The 17700-nt window shown below is 62.6% G+C and overlaps 1 protein-coding gene across 2 annotated transcripts in view; it reads left to right on the top strand.

The window, feature by feature from the left end:
* Positions 1–17700, top strand: part of FLNC (filamin C) — a 29400-nt gene that overhangs the window by 8497 nt on the left and 3203 nt on the right. The window contains exons 13-41 of one of the 2 annotated variants that reach the window (XM_069033299.1): positions 60–173; positions 510–653; positions 1030–1153; positions 1572–1732; positions 1875–1965; positions 2172–2341; positions 3007–3124; positions 3740–4002; positions 4351–4948; positions 5624–5797; positions 6316–6478; positions 7150–7310; positions 8032–8199; positions 8692–8815; positions 8910–9066; positions 9237–9426; positions 9904–9927; positions 10025–10272; positions 11018–11105; positions 11191–11331; positions 11542–11670; positions 11798–11971; positions 12510–12671; positions 12993–13196; positions 13877–14029; positions 14130–14252; positions 14975–15235; positions 16622–16891; positions 17311–17448. In XM_069033299.1, coding sequence (XP_068889400.1) covers positions 60–173; positions 510–653; positions 1030–1153; positions 1572–1732; positions 1875–1965; positions 2172–2341; positions 3007–3124; positions 3740–4002; positions 4351–4948; positions 5624–5797; positions 6316–6478; positions 7150–7310; positions 8032–8199; positions 8692–8815; positions 8910–9066; positions 9237–9426; positions 9904–9927; positions 10025–10272; positions 11018–11105; positions 11191–11331; positions 11542–11670; positions 11798–11971; positions 12510–12671; positions 12993–13196; positions 13877–14029; positions 14130–14252; positions 14975–15235; positions 16622–16891; positions 17311–17448 — 5035 coding nt within the window. The remainder of the gene's footprint in view (positions 1–59; positions 174–509; positions 654–1029; positions 1154–1571; positions 1733–1874; positions 1966–2171; positions 2342–3006; positions 3125–3739; positions 4003–4350; positions 4949–5623; positions 5798–6315; positions 6479–7149; positions 7311–8031; positions 8200–8691; positions 8816–8909; positions 9067–9236; positions 9427–9903; positions 9928–10024; positions 10273–11017; positions 11106–11190; positions 11332–11541; positions 11671–11797; positions 11972–12509; positions 12672–12992; positions 13197–13876; positions 14030–14129; positions 14253–14974; positions 15236–16621; positions 16892–17310; positions 17449–17700) is intronic. The other variant, XM_069033309.1, reaches the window with a different exon arrangement.

Below are 17700 nucleotides of genomic sequence, written 5' to 3'. Positions count from 1 at the left end.
ACCTGTGGGTGCTGGGGGTGCCAGCACCCCATTGCATCCTCCCAACCCCCTCTCCACAGGTGAAGGCCTTTGGGCCAGGCCTGGAGCCCACTGGCTGCATCGTGGACCGCCCAGCCGAGTTTACCATCGACGCCCGTGGTGCCGGCAAGGGGCCTCTCAAGCTCTATGCACAGGTGGGAACTGTAGGGGGGCTGCTGGGTGGTGCTGGGGGCCACGGGGTGGTGCTTGGTGCTGTTGAGTGACACTGGGTGGTGTTGAGCACCTCTGAGTGCTGTTGAACACTGTTGGGTTCCATTTAGTGTTGTTGGGCGCCATTGGGTGCCCTTGAGCACTACTGGGTGCTGTTGGGCACTGCTGGGCACCATTGGGTGCCGTTGACCAACACTGAGTGCTGTTGGGTGCTGTTGGGTGCCGTTGACCAACACTGAGTGCTGTTGGGTGCTGTTGGGTGCTGTTGGCCAACACTGAGTGCTGTTGGGGTTCCCTCACCTTCCCTCTGCTGCTCACAGGATGCCGAAGGCTTCCCTATTGACATCAAGGTGAAGGACAATGGTGATGGCACCTTCCACTGTGTCTACGTCCCCACCAAGGCCATGAAGCACACCGTCATCGTCGCCTGGGGGGGAGTCAACACTCCCAACAGCCCCTTCCGTGTGGGTGTCATAGGGGGCCCATGGGGTGCTGGGGTGGCTGTGGGAGGGGGTGCTAATCATGGAGGGTGTTAAGGTGTCAGATGTGGGGCACAGGGGTCCTGTGGGGATGGGGGGCCAGGGTGGGGCTGGGAGCCTATGGGGTGATGTGGTTGAAGAGGGGGGTCTCATGGGGTGCTGGATGTGGGGATGGGGGTCCCAGACCTGTAGGGTGCTGGGGAGGGGTTGGAGGTCCCCTGAAGTACTGGGGATGGCAGTCTGTGGAGTGGTTGGATGGAGGCAGGGTGCCAGTGGCAGGGTTGGAGGTCCCAGTCCCATGGGGTGCCAGGGAAGGAGGGGTCCGTGCCCCTGCCCCACATGTGACACTGTGGGCCCGCAGGTGAGCGTGGGTGAGGGCAGCCACCCCAGCAGGGTGAAAGTCCACGGGCCGGGTGTGGAGAAGACGGGGCTGAAGGCCAACGAGCCCACCTACTTCACTGTGGACTGCAGCGAGGCTGGACAGGGTGGGTGCTGTGGAGGGGGGCACCCTGGGAACTCCTCTGTGGGCGTGAGGCCTGTGTCCCTGGGCCAGCATCCCTGGTCCTGGACCATTGCCGCTGGTCCTGCTCCATCATCCCTGGATCAAGGGTCCTTCATTCTGAGCCCATCAATTCTGGTCCTGGTCCTGCATCCCTGGTCCAACTTCCCTGATCCTGCATCCCTGCTCCTGGTCCATTGTCCCTGCTCCTGGTCCAGGATTCCTGGGCCTGCATCCCTGTTCCTGCACCTGCATCCCTGGTCCATAATCTCTGATCCTGGTCCATCAACCCTGATCCTGTCCATCAGCCCCAGTCCTGAGCCAGCCCTCTGCCCCATGTGCCTGGTTCCACTCCTCGGTGTCCCCCTGGCGAGTGGATGCCACTGACCCGGCCAACCCCACAGGTGACGTCAGCATTGGCATCAAGTGCGCCCCAGGAGTGGTGGGGCCGCTCGAGGCGGACATTGACTTTGACATCATTAAGAATGACAATGACACCTTCACGGTCAAGTACACAGCGCCGGGCGCGGGGCTCTACACCATCATGGTGCTCTTTGCCAACCAGGTGAGAGTTCTGGGACTGCCCCATATCCCTGAGGGCCCATCCCCCACTCTGTGGGGTGCCCCCAGCCCCCAGGGGCCAGGTGGGGCTGGAGCTTCGACCCTGTGGTGCTGCTGTGTCACTGTGCCCTGGTTTTGGTCCCCAGGAGATCCCCTCCAGCCCCTTCCGCATCAAGGTGGACCCATCCCACGATGCCACCAAGGTCAAAGCTGAGGGACCTGGGCTCAGCCGGACAGGTGAAGGGCCAGGGGCAGTGGGGTGGGGGATGGGGGACATGGGCTGGGGGTGATGGGTGCTGTGAGTGCCATGGGTCCTGCATTGGCTGACAATGGGGTGCAGGGGTGGAGGTGGGGACCCCCACCCACTTCTGGGTGCTGTGGGGCAGGGACTGTGGGTCCTGTGGGTGCCATGGGTCCTACAGTGACTTGACGATGTGGTGCAGGGGTGGAGGTGGGGACCCCAACCCACTTCCGCGTGCAGACGCGGGGGGCAGGGAAGGCTCCCCTGGACGTACGGTTCATGGGGACGGGGCCTGGCCCGGCTGTTGCTGACTTCGAGGTCATCGACAATCACGACTATTCCTACACTGTCAAGTACACCCCGCTGCAGCAGGTGGGTCCTGGGGGGCACCCTGACCTGGGAAAGGGGGCACCCTGACCCATGGTGGGGCCCCCCAACCGCTATGGGCACCCACCACCAAGCAGACCCCACTGCAGCAGGTGGCTGCCAGGGGACAGCCTGACATGGGGGGGGCACCCTGACCCATGGGGAGACCCCATGGAGGCACCTCAACCTGTCTGGGCACCCCAGCCCATGGGGTACCCAAGAGGGGCCCCCTCATTGGCACCCCATTCCCTGGGCTCCCCCAGGGACATCCCCCCATACAGCCCAGCGTATAGGGGCACCCCCGTGAGCACCCCCTCCCCACAGGCACCCCCGTGAGCACCCCAGCTGCTGGGAAGCTCACCCCTCTGAACACCCCCTATCCCTGTGGGCACCCCACCTCTGTGGACACCCCCCTGGGGCAGCTGCAGCCCCACATGGGTACCTGTCAACCCAGGGCACCCCCAGATCCACGGGTACCCCCCATCCCTGTGACTTTCCCCTCCCCAGCACCCATGGGTGACCCCCAGCCTCCCCCAGCCTGATGGCTGCGTGTCCCCCGGGACCCCCTTGGAACCCCCAGCACCATCCCATGGGTGTCTGCCCTCTGCCCTATGACTGGGCGCTGTGTGGGGGACCCCTGGCAGCACCCTGAAGTGGAGTTGTTCCTGCAGGGCCCCCTGTCCGTGGTGGTCACCTATGGGGGGGACCCCATCCCCAAGAGCCCCTTCCCTGTCACTGTGGCCCCCCCCCTGCAGCTGGGCAAGGTCAAGGTGCAGGGGCTCAACAGCAGTGAGTGGTGGCACTGGGGGAATGGGGGAGGGGACCGAGGGAGGGGAGCACCCTGCATGTGGTGTACGGTGGGGGGTGGCCCTGGCAAGGGACACTTGAGCATTGGGAGCACCCTGGGGGAAGAGACCCTGGAGGGGATACTTGGGTCAGGGGATCAGCCTGGGAGGGGGGCACGCTGAATGTGGGGGCACACGGGGAGGGCACCCTTGGGTGTGGGGCTCAGCATGGGGTGAGGGCACATGAGGGCACGGATGCTGCATGTAGGGGTACCTGGGTGGGGGATACACACCCTGGTTATGGGGTGCAGCTTGGATATGGGGGGCCCCAGGGGTGGTTTGGGGGGCATCCTAGTAGGAGAGGTTTGGGACCACCCGTGTGAGGGGGCAACCAGATATGGGGGACAGACATGGGTGAGGGCATTGGGGAGACACACCCTGTGGAGAGACAATACCCTGGATATGAGGGACACCCTTGGGTGGAGGTGACACACCCTGGGACAGACACACACACACACCCCCCCAGGATCTGGGGGACACATCTGGGTGTGGGGTTCCTCATGGGTCTGGGGGCACCCCAGGGTGTGGGATGCCCCTCTGATCCCCCACTCCCTTGCAGAGGCGGAGGTGGGGCAGGTGCAGGAGTTCCAGGTGGAGGCACAGGGCGCAGGGGGACAGGGGCACCTGGAGGTGAAGGTGACGGGCCCCTCGCGGCGCCCCGTGCCCTGCACAGTGGGGCCTGCGCCCCCCGGAGGTCCCCACCCTGTCACCTTCACACCCTCCGAGGAGGGGCCCCACCGTGTTGAGGTCACCTACGATGGGCACCCGGTTCCAGGCAGCCCCTTCCCTGTGGAGGCTCTGCTGCCCCCTGACCCCTCCAAGGTGAGCATGGCACACGTGTGTGCAACAGGGGTGTGTGTGTCCCAACCCCTGTGTGTCCCTCTGCCCTCGTGACCCTCATGTGCCACTCACAAGCCCCACATGTGCCCATTCCCCCCCTGCATGTCCTCCCGACCCCTACATGTTCTTGTGCAAATGGGTGCTGGCCTTGGGGCTGGGGCTGCAGGGCAGGCACAGGGGGGTCCCCTGACCCCCACCTTCCCCCTGTCCCCCTTGACCCCCCTCCATGTGTCCCTCTGTTCCCCCTGACCCCTACCTGTCCCTGTGTCCCACTTGACCTCCACCTGTCCCTGTGTTCCCCCTGACACCCATGTGTCCCTGTGCCTGCAGGTGGTGGCCTCGGGGCCAGGGCTGAAGGGCGGCCGTGTTGGGGTCCCGGCACCCTTCTCCATTGCCACGCAGGGTGCGGGCAGTGGGGGGCTGGGGTTGACAGTGGAGGGGCCCTGCGAGGCCAAGATCGAGTGCCAGGACAACGGGGATGGCTCCTGCGCTGTGTCCTACTTGCCCACGGCACCTGGAGAGTACCACATCAACATCCTCTTCGCTGGGCGCCATATCCCGGGCAGCCCCTTCACAGCTGCAGTCACGGCTCCCTTCGACCCGGCCAAAGTGACAGCGTCGGGGCCGGGGCTGGAGCGTGGCCGTGCGGGCGAGGTGGCCGCCTTCTCTGTGGACTGCTCACAGGCTGGAGAGGCCGAGCTCACCATCGAGATCCGCTCCGAGGCCGGCACCAAGGCCGAGGTGCTGGTGCAGAACAACCGTGACGGCACCTATGCCATCACCTACACGCCGGCCTGTGCTGGCGCCTACACCATCACCATCAACTATGGCGGCCTCCCAGTCCCCAACTGCCCTGTGCGCGTCACTGTTGACCCAGCCATCGACACCAGCAGCGTCAAGGTCTACGGCAAAGGCGTGGAGCCGCGAGGTGAGGGAGGGGCCATGCAGGGGCTGCTCGCCATGTCCCCTCCTTCCCTTGGGTGGGCATCTCCTTCCCATGGGGATCTCCTTCTCCCCAAGGGCATCCCATCCCTGTGGGCATCTCTTCCTCCTGGGTACCCCCATGGACACCACCACAGGCATCTCCCCTCCATGAGCATCTCCATGGGCACTCCATCCCTGTGGGTACCCCCTCTTTGTGGACATCCCCGCTCACAGGCATTCCAACCCCACGGGCATCCCCTCCCCATGGGCATCCCATGGACAGCCCTTCTCATGTGGGGGTCTGCTGGGCACCCCATGGACATCCCTCCATGGGCACCTCCCCCTTGCCTGGACAACCCTGTGGCCATGGACACTCCCATGGTCATCAACATCTCCTTCCCATGGGCACCCCCTCTAATGGGGGCTCTCCTGGCCACCCCACAGGCATCCCCCTTCCCTGTCCCCCTTGCCCCCACCACTATTCAGGGGACTCTGTGGTTTTCCTTCCACTCATGGGGGGAAGGTTTGAGGGTGCAGGGGGTATGGGCTGGGACCCCAAGGGTGTGCCAGTTCCCCCTTGAACCCCCTGTGTGTGCCGAGGGGCCATGGGCTCTCAGAGGGTGCTGTAAGGGACCCCCAGATGACCTCTGGGCCCCCTTGACCCCCCTGTTCCCCTCAGGGGTGCTACGGGAGGTGGGCACTGAGTTCATGGTGGATGCGCGGGCACTGGCCCCCACCGGGGGACCCCATGTCCGGGCACGGGTGCTGAACCCCTCAGGGACCCCCATCGACACCTTCGTCACTGACCTTGGCGATGGCACCTACCGTGTGGAGTACACACCCTTCGAGGAGGGTGAGGGACCCCCCCAACCTCCCTGGGAACCCCAACACTCCCAGGGACCCCCAGACCCCCTTGGAGAACACAGACACCCCCAGGGGACTCCCAAACCCCTAGGGACCCCCTCCCCCTGGGGAACACCAACACACTCCAGGAACCTCCAGGGACCATGAGCACCCCCAGGGACTCTGTTCGCACACCAGACCCCAACACACCCCCGAAATCCCAAGTCCTGGCCAGGCATCCTCCATCCTCATGAGGAACCCTCAGAGAGGGCTCTTCCCATACCACATCCAAGTGGGGACCCCCTTCAATTTCCCCATGGTCCCCAGAACCTGGAACCCCCAAGCCCCAAATCCCAACCAGGGACTCCCAACCTCCCCCCAAAACCTCATTCAGGGATCTCCAAAGCCCCCAAGACCTTCCAAACTCCACCCAGTGACCCCCAAAATCCCCTGAAAATTCCCACCCCACCCCCCAGAGACCCCTTGTGCCCCCTCCATGGACAGTATGTGATGGTGTCCCTGTCGCAGGGCTGCACCTGGTGGAGGTGACATACGATGATGTGCCGGTCCCCAAGAGCCCGTTCCGTGTGGGGGTGGCTGAGGGCTGTGACCCCACACGCGTTCGGGCGCACGGCCCCGGCCTGGAGGGTGGCCTGGTGGGCACAGCCAACCACTTCACTGTGGAGACCAGGTGGGCACTGACCCCCCAACCCCAACCCAGCCCTGCTCCCCAAAGCCCCCCAACCCCTGCCTTCCAAATCCCCTTCCCTATCCCTATTCCACACCCACTGACCCCCCATGTTGTTCATGCTGGGGGGTTTGGGGTGGGCATGGCCACCTGCTTCAGTGTGGAGACCAGGTGGGCACCAACCCTGAGTCTCTCCATTCCCACCCTGCCCCCCCCCACGCACCCCCAGATTCCCCCCCCCCAAGAGGTGTCACCTCCATCCCAAGCCGCCAACCCACCATCTCCATCCCCTGCTGTGGAAGCGCCACCACTGTCCTCTTGCACCTGTGCCCTTCATGTGCATGTACCACCTCTATCCCATGTCACCAACCTGCCACCTCCATCCTGTACCACCACTCTGGCATCTCCATGTTCTGCCACGGAGGTCCCACGTCCGTCCTCTTGCATCCTCTACTGCCTGTGTCCCTTCCTATGGGTGTACTACCTCCCTCCCACATCACCAAATGGGCATCTCCATCCCCTGCCATGAAAGTGACACCTCCATCCCATGTCACCAGCATGGAATCTCTGTCCCCTTGCCATGGAGGTGCCACCTCCATCTCCCCACCATGGCTGTTTTTCCCCCTGACCCCACCATGCCTGTGTGACCCCTCTGAGTGATGGCATGTCCCCAGGGGCGCGGGCACCGGGGGGCTGGGCCTGGCTATTGAGGGTCCCTCGGAGGCGAAGATGTCCTGCAAGGACAACAAGGACGGGAGCTGTGCAGTGGAGTATGTCCCCTTCACGCCTGGTGACTACGACGTCAACATCACCTTCGGCGGCCACCCCATCCCTGGTGCGGGGGGACAGAGGGATGGGGGCTGGGGGTAGAGGTGTCCTGGTTGTCATCTGTTGGTCACAGGGCTTCACTGTGGTGATGCCACCCATGGTGGCCTCATGGCCAAGCTGTCCCCTGCCTGTGCTGTCCCCATGGCCATGGCTTTCATGCCTCCACGGCCACAGTGACCCCATGGCCACACTGACACATGGCCACACTGACCTCATCTGCAGCCTTTGCCCAAACTGTTTCCATGGCCATGCTGTCCTTGTTCCCATGCTGACTGTATGGACATGTTGCCCCCATGACCATGGTGACCCCACACTGTGCTCATCCCCATATTGAGCCCTTCCCCATGCTGACCCCTTGGCCATGCAGTCATTGGGCCCACACTGACCCCATGGTCATGTTGACCTTATGGCCATGTCCCCATGCCCATTTTGAACCCATAGCCATGTTGACCCTATGAATGTATTGACCCCATGACCACATTGACCTCATGAGCACACTGGCCCCACACTGTGCCCACACACGTGATGGACACACCAGCTCTATGGCCCTGTGCCCACATTGTCCTCATGGCCATGTTTATCTTGTCCTCATGCTGACCCCATCCCCACACTGACCCCATTCCCACACTGGCCCCATGCTAACACTGGCAGTGGTCACACTGCCCCCATCCCCACCCTACCCTGCCCCATGCTGCCTCCCCCACGTACTGACCCCCTTCTCCACACAGGAAGCCCATTCCGGGTGCGAGTGCGGGATGCTGTGGACCCCTCCAAGGTGACGTGCTCAGGGCCAGGGCTGGGCCCCAGTGTCCGTGCACGGCTGCCCCAGAGCTTCACCGTGGATGTCAGTGCCGCGGGACGTGCAGCCCTTGAGGTGACGCTGCTGGGGCCCACTGGTACGTGGGGACACAGGGGGCAGGGGGGACTCGTGTCTTATGGGGTGTCCTGAGCTGTGGGGTGTCCTGCCTCATGAGCGTCCTACTCCATAGGGTGTCCTGCCCCTTGGATCCCGTGGTCTATAGAGAGTTCTGCCCTTTGGGATGTCCTGCCTCATGGGCTGTCCAGCACCATGGATGCCATGTTCCATAGGGTGTCCTGCCTCATGGTGTCCCCTGTTATATAGAGTGTCCTACCTATGGATGTCCTGCTCCATAGGGTGTCCTATCCCATAGGACATCCAGCCCCATGGATGTTCTCCTTCATAGGGTGCCCAGTTCTATGGGGTGCCCTCCCCATGGATACACAGATCCACAGGGTGTCCTGCTCCATGGAGTTCCCTGCCCAGGGAGGTCATGCCCTACGTGCTGCTCTATACCCCCCATGTCCTCCTGTCCCACATGTCCCCTTGCCTCACATGTCCCCACCCCACATGTCCCACTGCCCCACAGGGCTGCCGGAGCCAGTGGAGGTCCGAGACAATGGTGACGGCACCCACAAAGTCACTTACACCCCGGCCACTGACGGGCCCTACACCGTGTCTGTCAAGTACGGAGGGCAGGAGGTGCCACGCAGGTGAGACCCCACCTAGGCTGGGCAGATGAGGGGACACGGGATCCCCACACAGCCCGGAGATCCCGGCACCCTCCTGACTCCCTGCTTCCCCCAGCCCCTTCAAGGTGACAGCGCTGCCCACCCATGATGCCAGCAAGGTGCGGGCAAGTGGCCCCGGGCTGAGTGCAGGAGGGATCCCTGCCAGCCTCCCTGTCGAATTCACCATTGATGCCCGCGATGCTGGCGAGGGACTGCTCACAGTGCAGATTCTGGTCAGTGTGTGAGGGGGAAACATGGGGGAGCATGGGGGTCATGGGGGACACATTGAAGATGGGTGAAGGGCTGCTCACAGTCCAGATCCTAGTCAGTGCAGGGGGAGCCATGGGGTGCTGAGCCCCACAGGGTGCCCCCAGCACAGGGAACTGATGGGGGTTGCCTGCAGGACCCCGAGGGGCAGCCCAAGAAGGCATCAATCCGGGACAACGGGGATGGCACCTACACAGTGTCCTACGTGCCTGATGTGCCGGGGCGCTACACCAGCACCGTCAAGTATGGGGGCGACGAGATCCCTGCATCGCCCTTCCGCGTCCTCGCCGTGCCCGCTGGTGATGCCAGCAAGTGCCTCGTCACAGGTGGGCTGCCCCACAGTATCCTTATGCTGACCTGTGTCATCCCCTTGCTGGCCCATGGCATACCCTTGCTGACCCACAGCATCCCCTCACTGCCCCATGATGTCATCTTGCTGCCCCACTGCACCCCTCCCTGCCCCACAGTATCCCTGCTGCCCCATGGCATCCCCTCCTGCCCCACAATATCCACATGCTGACCCACAGTGTCCCCTGGCTGTCCCACAGCACCCACCCCAGACATCCCTGCCTCACCCCCCACCACCCTATGGCTGTCCCCCAGCACACCCACCTGCCCCACTGCTGCCCCTCAGCATCCCTCCCACCACCCCCAAACCTGCCCCATGGAGCAGTGGGGATGAGCGGGTGCCCCCAGGACAGGATGTGCCGGCCCCCCCGGAGCCCCCCGGCCCCCTCGGCACCCCCGGCCCCCCAACCAGCCCCCCAACCCCTTCTCACCGCTCTCCCTGGTCTCTCTTGCAGTATCCATTGGGGGCCATGGACTGGGTAAGTGGTGCCAGGGGGCAGTTGGGGGGCTGGGAGGAGGCAGCTGGGGGATAGGTTTGGAGTCCCCCCATGGCCCTGACCCCACCCTCCCCTGCAGGTGCCTGCCTGGGCCCCACGATCCAGATTGGGGAGGAGACGGTGATCACGGTGGATGCAAAGGCGGCAGGACAGGGCAAGGTCACCTGCAAGGTGTCAACACCTGATGGCGCTGAGCTGGACGTGGATGTGGTGGAAAACCATGATGGCACTTTCGACATCTTCTACACTGCACCTGAGCCCGGCAAATACGTCATCACCATCCGCTTTGGCGGGGAGCACGTCCCTAACAGCCCCTTCCATGTCATGGTGGGTGGAGCACTGGGGGGGTCACTGTGGGTCTGGGGGGTTGTGATGAGCATCATGGGTCAGAGTTTGGGAGACCATGGTGTGGGCAGCATGGAATCGGGAGACTGCGGTGGGTGCCATGGGGCAGAGAGCTGGGACCATGATGGGCACTGTGGGGTTGGAAGATCATAGTGGGTGCTGTGGGGCAGAGAGGTGGGGCCTTGGGGTTGGGAAACGGTGGTGGATCTGAGGGGCAAAGAGTCAAGGGCACAATGGGCACCATGGAACAGATCTTGAAGACGAGGGTGACACCATGGAGTAGGACAACCATGGTGGGGTTGGAACATCATTGTAGGCACCAGCAGACAGAGGACTGGGGCCATGGTGGATACCAAGGGACAGAGAGTTGAGTCAGTTAGCATGGAGTTGCAAGAGCACAATGGGCACTGCACAGTTGGGTGACCATGACAGGAGTTAAGGGACTGGGGGACCATGGTGGAGCAGTGTCAGGATGATGGTGGCCATCATGGAGCTGAGAGAGTTGGGAGACCATGGTAGGCACTGTGGGGCTGGATGACCCACCACGTTGGCCAGGGTTGTCGTGTGGGGGGTTGGGGTCATGGCGGACACCATGGGGTTTGGAGGTCATGAGGATCATCACAGGGCTGGGAGCCCACCGTGGGGGTTCTCATGTCCCCTCTATGGTCACCCTGGGGCTGAGATCCCACCACAGAGTTCTCACCCTCCCTCTCTGCCCCATGATTAGGCCACAGAGGAGCCCCCAGCCACCTCTGAGAACCTTCGGCCCTTTAACCTCGTCATCCCCTTCACCGTGCAGAAGGGTGAGATCACAGGTACAGTGCAGGGTTGTGGGGACAGGGACCACCCCCTGAGGTACCAGCCCCCCTCTTGGTGACCCCACTGACACGGTATCTCCAGGTGAGGTGCGGATGCCCTCGGGGAAGACGGCGCGGCCCAACATCACCGACAACAAGGACGGGACGGTGACAGTGCACTATGCCCCCTCCGAGAAGGGGCTGCATGAGATGGACATTCGCTATGATGGCAACCACATCCCCGGTGAGCCACTGGGGGGCACTGGGAACCACTGGGGGGCAGTGGGAGCCACTGGGAGGTGGCTGAGGAAGGTTGATACCACTATGCCCTGGTTGGGCTCCCATGGGTCAGGCACCCACCATGGTGTGGAATGTCCCTGTGGGGTCCATGGTTGGTCACCCTTGGGTTGGGGTGTCCCCATGGGTCCCTGACCGTTGTCCCCTGTGTCCCCAGGGAGTCCCCTCCAGTTCTACGTGGACGCCATCAACCCACGCCATGTCAGTGCCTATGGGCCTGGGCTGAGCCATGGGATGGTCAACAAGCCATGCACATTCACCATTGTCACCAAGGATGCTGGCGAGGGTGAGTGATGGCCAAGGAGGGGCTGAGAGGTTGTGAGGACCCCCCAGTGCCACAAGGAGAGGTTGGAGACCCCTGGTACCCCCGATGCCTCTTGTCTGGTGCCTTCTGACACCCCCTGTGCCTCCAGGTGGGCTGTCGCTAGCGGTTGAAGGTCCCTCCAAGGCAGAGATCACCTGCCAGGACAACAAGGACGGGACATGCACTGTGTCCTACCTGCCCACAGCCCCTGGTGACTACAGCATCATTGTGCGCTTTGATGACAAACACATCCCAGGCAGCCCCTTCACTGCCAAGATCACTGGTGAGACAGGCTGGGGGGCACAGTGGGATCTGGGGGAGTTCTGGGGATTCTGGGATCTGGGGGAGTTCTGGGGCTTCCACACGGCCATGGGGGCACCTGGGTGGCCCTAGAGACACCTATGGAGTCATGGCCATGAGGGCACCTGTGTGGCTGTGGGGGCACCTGTGGGGTAGTGGGCACACTTGCCCCATGGCCATTGGGACAACTGTGGTGTCTCTTGTCCATCCCTGGCCACCAGGATTCCCCCTCCCATGGCCTTGGGGAAACTGAAGCCTTGGAGACCCCAGCCCATGGCCATGGGGACATCATGGAGCTTTGAGGACCCCATCACAAGGCCATGGAGACCTTGTGGGGACCCTATCCATGGCCTTGAGGACCCTATTCACACATCTTTGGGTGACCCCTCATTCTGGGGACCCCCTCCATAAGCCATTGAGACCTTGTGGGGCTTTGGGTATATCATTCCATCACCATTGGGGCCCTATTCCATCCTGTCCTCCACCTTGGGCTGATGTCCCTGCTGATGGCATCTCTGCAGGGGATGACTCCATGCGCACGTCCCAGCTCAATGTGGGCACCTCGACTGACGTGTCACTGAAGATCGCAGAGACAGACCTGAGCCTGTTGGCAGCTACCATCCGTGCACCCTCGGGCAATGAGGAGCCGTGCCTGCTCAAGCGGCTGCCCAACCGCCACATTGGTGTGCAGGGACATGGGGACACTGGGGGGACACGGGCACATGCAGATGTAGGCACAGGAAAACTGGGACATGGGCACATGAGAGGAGGATGTGGGACTTGGGGACTTGCTGGGACAGGGATCAGTGGGGCTACGGGGTCACAGGGATGGGCCTTGTGGCATTGGGTCAGCAGGGGGTTGGTGGCCATGATCAGGGGACTTGGATGGTGACCAGCAGCTGATGGAGGTGGCCGGGGCTGGTGGCAATGGGTAGGGGATGGGGATGGTACATGGGTGGTGGCCAAGGCTGGTGGTGGTGTGTAACCATGGTGTTACCCCCCAGGCATCTCATTCACACCCAAGGAGGTGGGCGAGCATGTGGTGAGTGTGCGGAAGAGTGGGCAGCATGTCACCAACAGCCCCTTCAAGATCCTGGTGGGACAGTCAGAGATTGGTGATGCCGGCCGGGTCAAGGTGTGGGGCCAGGGGCTGCTGGAGGGCCACACCTTCGAGGTGGCCGAGTTCATCGTGGACACACGCAGCGCTGGTGAGGCCACGGTGGGGGATAACTATGGGGGAGGTGGTAGACATGGCTAAGGGCAGGATGGGATGATGGCCATGACCATGTGTTGGTTATGGTCACCCAAGGATGAGGTGGGGGCCATGGTTATGGCTGTGGTTTGCTATGGCCACATGTGTTGGTGGCCAAGGCTGTATGTGGCCAGGAAGGGATGGTGGCTATGGTCATGGCCAAGGCAGGATGGTCACTGTGGCTGGGGTTGATTGGTGGCTGTGGTGGTGGTGTGGCCATAGCCAGGATGATTTGAGGGCCATGGCTGTGCCACAACTGTGGCCAGCACAGGATGAGGTGGTCCTATGGTGTGACCTTCATCTGAATGGGATGGTGACCATGGTGGTGGCATGGCCAATGCCCATGTGAGAGGTGGCTAAGGCCATACCATGGCTGTGGCCAACACAGGATGGGGTGATGGCCATGATTATGGCCATGGTATGACCATGGCCAGGACAGAGTGGTAGCTGTGGCCATGGTGTCACTGAGAGGGGGATGCTGTGGTGACCATGGCATGGCCATGGCCAGGATGGGGGTGATGACTGCAATTGGGTGGTGACCATGGCCAGTTTGGGCTGGTGGCCTTGGTGTGACCATGGACAGGACAGGGACAGCCTCCATGGGACACCTGTGAACATGTCCCCATGGCCACCCAGGTTATGGCGGACTGGGCCTGTCCATTGAGGGCCCCAGCAAGGTGGACATTAACTGTGAGGACATGGAGGATGGCACCTGCAAGGTCACCTACTGCCCCACCGAGCCCGGCAACTACATCATCAACATCAAGTTTGCTGACAAACATGTCCCAGGTGGGACTGGGGGAAACATGGCGGGGCAGAGGTTTGTGGTGGGGAGAGGTGCTAGGACCCCCAGGGGGTGACAGGTCCCTGAGGTAACCATCTCCCACAGGAAGCCCCTTCACCGTGAAGGTGACGGGCGAGGGGCGGATGAAGGAGAGCATTACGCGCCGGCGGCAGGCACCCTCCATCGCCACTGTTGGCAGCACCTGCGACCTCAACCTCAAGATCCCAGGTAGGGTTGGCCTTCTTCCTCCTCCTCCTCCTCCTGCTCCTGGTCCTCCTCCTTCTCTTTTCCTCTTCTTCCTATTCCTTCTCTCCTCCTTCATCTTTCATCCTCCATCATCCTCCATCATCCTCCTCTTCTTCCCCTTCCTCCATCCTAATCCTCTTCCTCCTCCGGCTTTGTGGGTCATGGGGATGGAGATGCATCTCAGCCACTCCAGCTCTGATTTCTCCTTCCTTCTTTCTTCTCTCCCCTCCATGTGTCTGTGTCCATGTCTGTGTCCCTCTGTGCGTCTGCGCCTGCATCCATGCATCCCTCTGTGCATGCCACCACCCACCAATGTCTCCATCCACACCTCTGTCCATGTGTCCATCCCTGGCTTCATCCACCCTTGGCTCCATCCATTCCTGCAACTATCCCTACATCCATCCCTGTGTCCGCCCCTCCTTGCACCATCTTCTACTTTCAACCTTGTGACCACCCATGTCTCCACCCATCATGATTCCATCATCCCTGTGTCCATCCTTGTCTCCATCCCTCCATGTCTCCACCCATCCATGTCTCCTCCCATCACTATGTCCATCTATCCCCATGTCCATCCATGTCCTCCTGTGTCCCCATCACCCCTCTGTGCACCCTTCTGTTCCCCCACCTGTGCCCACATCCTGTTGTCCCCATGTGTCCCCACGTGTCCCCGCTGTCCCTCTGTGTCCCTGCCGGGTGTTCCCCAGGGAACTGGTTCCAGATGGTGTCGGCGCAGGAGCGGCTGACGCGCACGTTCACGCGCAGCAGCCACACGTACACGCGCACGGAGCGTACTGAGATCAGCAAGACGCGCGGCGGCGAGACCACGCGCGAGGTGCACGTGGAGGAATCGACCCGTGTGGGCGGCGCCTTCCCCCGTGCCCCCCCGGAGCCCTTCAGTGCCTTCGGGGCCTTTGGGACCCGCGAGGGCATTGGCGCCTTCACAGCCCCTGCACGCGCACACGAGGGTGCGTCCTGCACCGGGGGGTCCTACTGTGCATGGGGGTGTGCAGCAAAGTGGGATTGCACAGGAGGGGGGTGTGCACGACGGGCAAGCGTGCATGAGGGCTGAGTGTGCAGGGCACTGGGCTTGCACGAGGGCTGGGTGGGCATGAGGGGAACATGAGTGCAGGGAAGTGTGTTTGAAAAAGGACTGGGTGCATGGGAGCACCGATGTGTGTTTGCACAGAGCTGTGCTTGCACAAGGGCTGGCTGTGCACGAGGCCTGGGGGTGTGTGGGCAGGGCCCTGTGCTGGCACAAGGGCTGGGTGTGCAGGGAAGTGGGCTTGCATGAGAGCTGGGCACACTTGCTGTGGGAGTGCCCTTGGATAGGGCTGCATGTGCTCACACAAGGGCCCACCTGCGTGTGCCCAGGACACACCTGGGACGGACTCCCTGGCACACGCGTTGGGGCTGCTGTGCCCTTCACACGGGGATGTGTGTGGAGGTGGGGGGCAATGCTGGCTCTTTGCACAAACAGGTGCACACCTGCTCACGGGGTGTGTGGGCTCATGGGGAGTGCACACCTGCCCAGAGGGCTGTGGGTGCCCTTGGCATGAGTGTTCAGTCTCACAAGGGTGTGTGCACACCTGTGTGTGAATGCCTGTGTGTGCATGCTGGCAAGTGCACGTCCTGTGCATGCTCGCAGGGCAGGGTGCACCCAGCGGGGTTGCACGTGGGCTCTGGTGGGTGTTGGGGTGTCAGGGCACACTGGGGGCAGGGTGGTGGGATGACAGTGACAGGGTGCCCTGGTGGTGGGCTGACAGGGTGACAGAGTGATGGGGTAGCAGGGTGACAATGGTCCTAGTGTGCCTGGGAGCCCTTGGGATGATGGTGAGAAGGTGATGGGGCAATGGGGTGCCCCAGTGCCCTGGTATCAAAGTGACAGGATGCTGGGGTGACAGGATGCAGGGGTGCTGTGGTCCCAGGGTGATGGCTTGCTGGAGTGACAGGGTGCCACTGTGACCGGATGACAGGCTTCCCCAGTGACAGGTGCTGGGGTGCCATAGTGACATGGTGATAAAGAAATGGGGTGCTGAGGGGCCAGGGTGCCCTGGTGCTGGGGTACCAGGGTTACAGGATGATGGAGTGATGTGGTGACAAGGTGCCCTGGTGACAGGATGACAGTGTGCCATATAGTGATGGGGTGCTGGGGTGCCACAGTGGCGCAGTGGTGGGGTTACAATGGGGTGATGTTGGGGTGCCTAGGTGCCTTCAGGGTGACATGGTGTGTGCCTGCAGGTGAGGTGGTGGTGGTGCAGGAACTGGGATGCCATAGTGATACAGTGTTGGGGTGACACTGGGGTGCCGATGGGGTGTTGGGGTGCCCACGGTGACGTGGTGTGTGCCTGCAGGCGAGGCTTCAGCACAGGAGCTGTCGGCGCAGGTGCTGAGCCCATCGGGGCAGCGGCGTGAGGCCGAGGTGGTGCCGGGGGGCGCGGGGGTGTACAGCGTGCGCTTCGTGCCCCAGGAGACAGGCGCCCACACTGTCAGTGTCAAGTTCCGGGGGCAGCATGTGCCCGGGAGCCCCTTCCAGTTCACCGTGGGGCCCCTGGGCGAGGGCGGTGCCCACAAGGTGCGTGCAGGGGGCACTGGCCTGCAGCGCGCGGTGGCCGGCACGCCAGGTATGGGGTGGTCTGCCAGGCATGGGGGATGATGGGGGCTCTGGGGGCGACTGGGGGGGATGTGGGGGTGCGGGTGTGATGGGGATATGGGGGCAATGAGGGGTGGGTACTGTTGGGGGAGTGGGGGTGTATGGGGGTCTGGGTGCTATTGGGGTGTATGGGTGGCAATGGGGGTGTAGGTGCTATGTGTGTGTGGGGTGTTGGTGAAATTCAGGGTCTCTGGGTGCTGTGATGGGGGATTTGGGTAGAGTGGGGTGTGGGGGCAATGGGGGAATGTTATGGGTGGTCTGGGTGCCATGAGTGGAATGTGGGTGCTATAGGGGATGTGGGTGCCATGGGGAGGTGGGTGCAGGTCTATGCTGGGTGTTGCCATCCTGGGGTGCCGTTGAGGGCCAGGGTGAACCTGGTGACCCCCCCAGCTGAGTTCAGCATCTGGACGCGTGAGGCGGGTGCGGGGGGACTCTCCATTGCCGTCGAGGGGCCCAGCAAGGCTGAGATCTCCTTTGAGGACCGAAAGGACGGCTCCTGTGGCGTCTCCTACCTGGTGCAGGAGCCAGGTGAGAGGGGGCTGCACCCCAACACTCCCAGTGTCCCAATCACCCTAGCATCCCCCAGGGTGCTTGGCCTGTGGTGGGGGCCACAGGACCCTCATGTGAGGAGGGACCCACATGCAAAGGTATCCCCAGTTAAGGGTGTCCCCAAGTGTGGCTGTCCCCATGAGTACTGTCTGTGCATGGGAGGTCCCATGTGAGGGTGTTTTCATGTGAGAGTGTTCCCATGTGGGGGCTCCCTGCCTGACTGTCCCCATG

Source organism: Aphelocoma coerulescens, chromosome 1A (genome assembly GCF_041296385.1).
Source record: "Aphelocoma coerulescens isolate FSJ_1873_10779 chromosome 1A, UR_Acoe_1.0, whole genome shotgun sequence".
Taxonomy (NCBI): Eukaryota; Metazoa; Chordata; class Aves; order Passeriformes; family Corvidae; genus Aphelocoma; species Aphelocoma coerulescens.
Note: the sequence above shows the minus strand (reverse complement) of the source record. Positions and strands in the feature narration are given on the sequence as shown.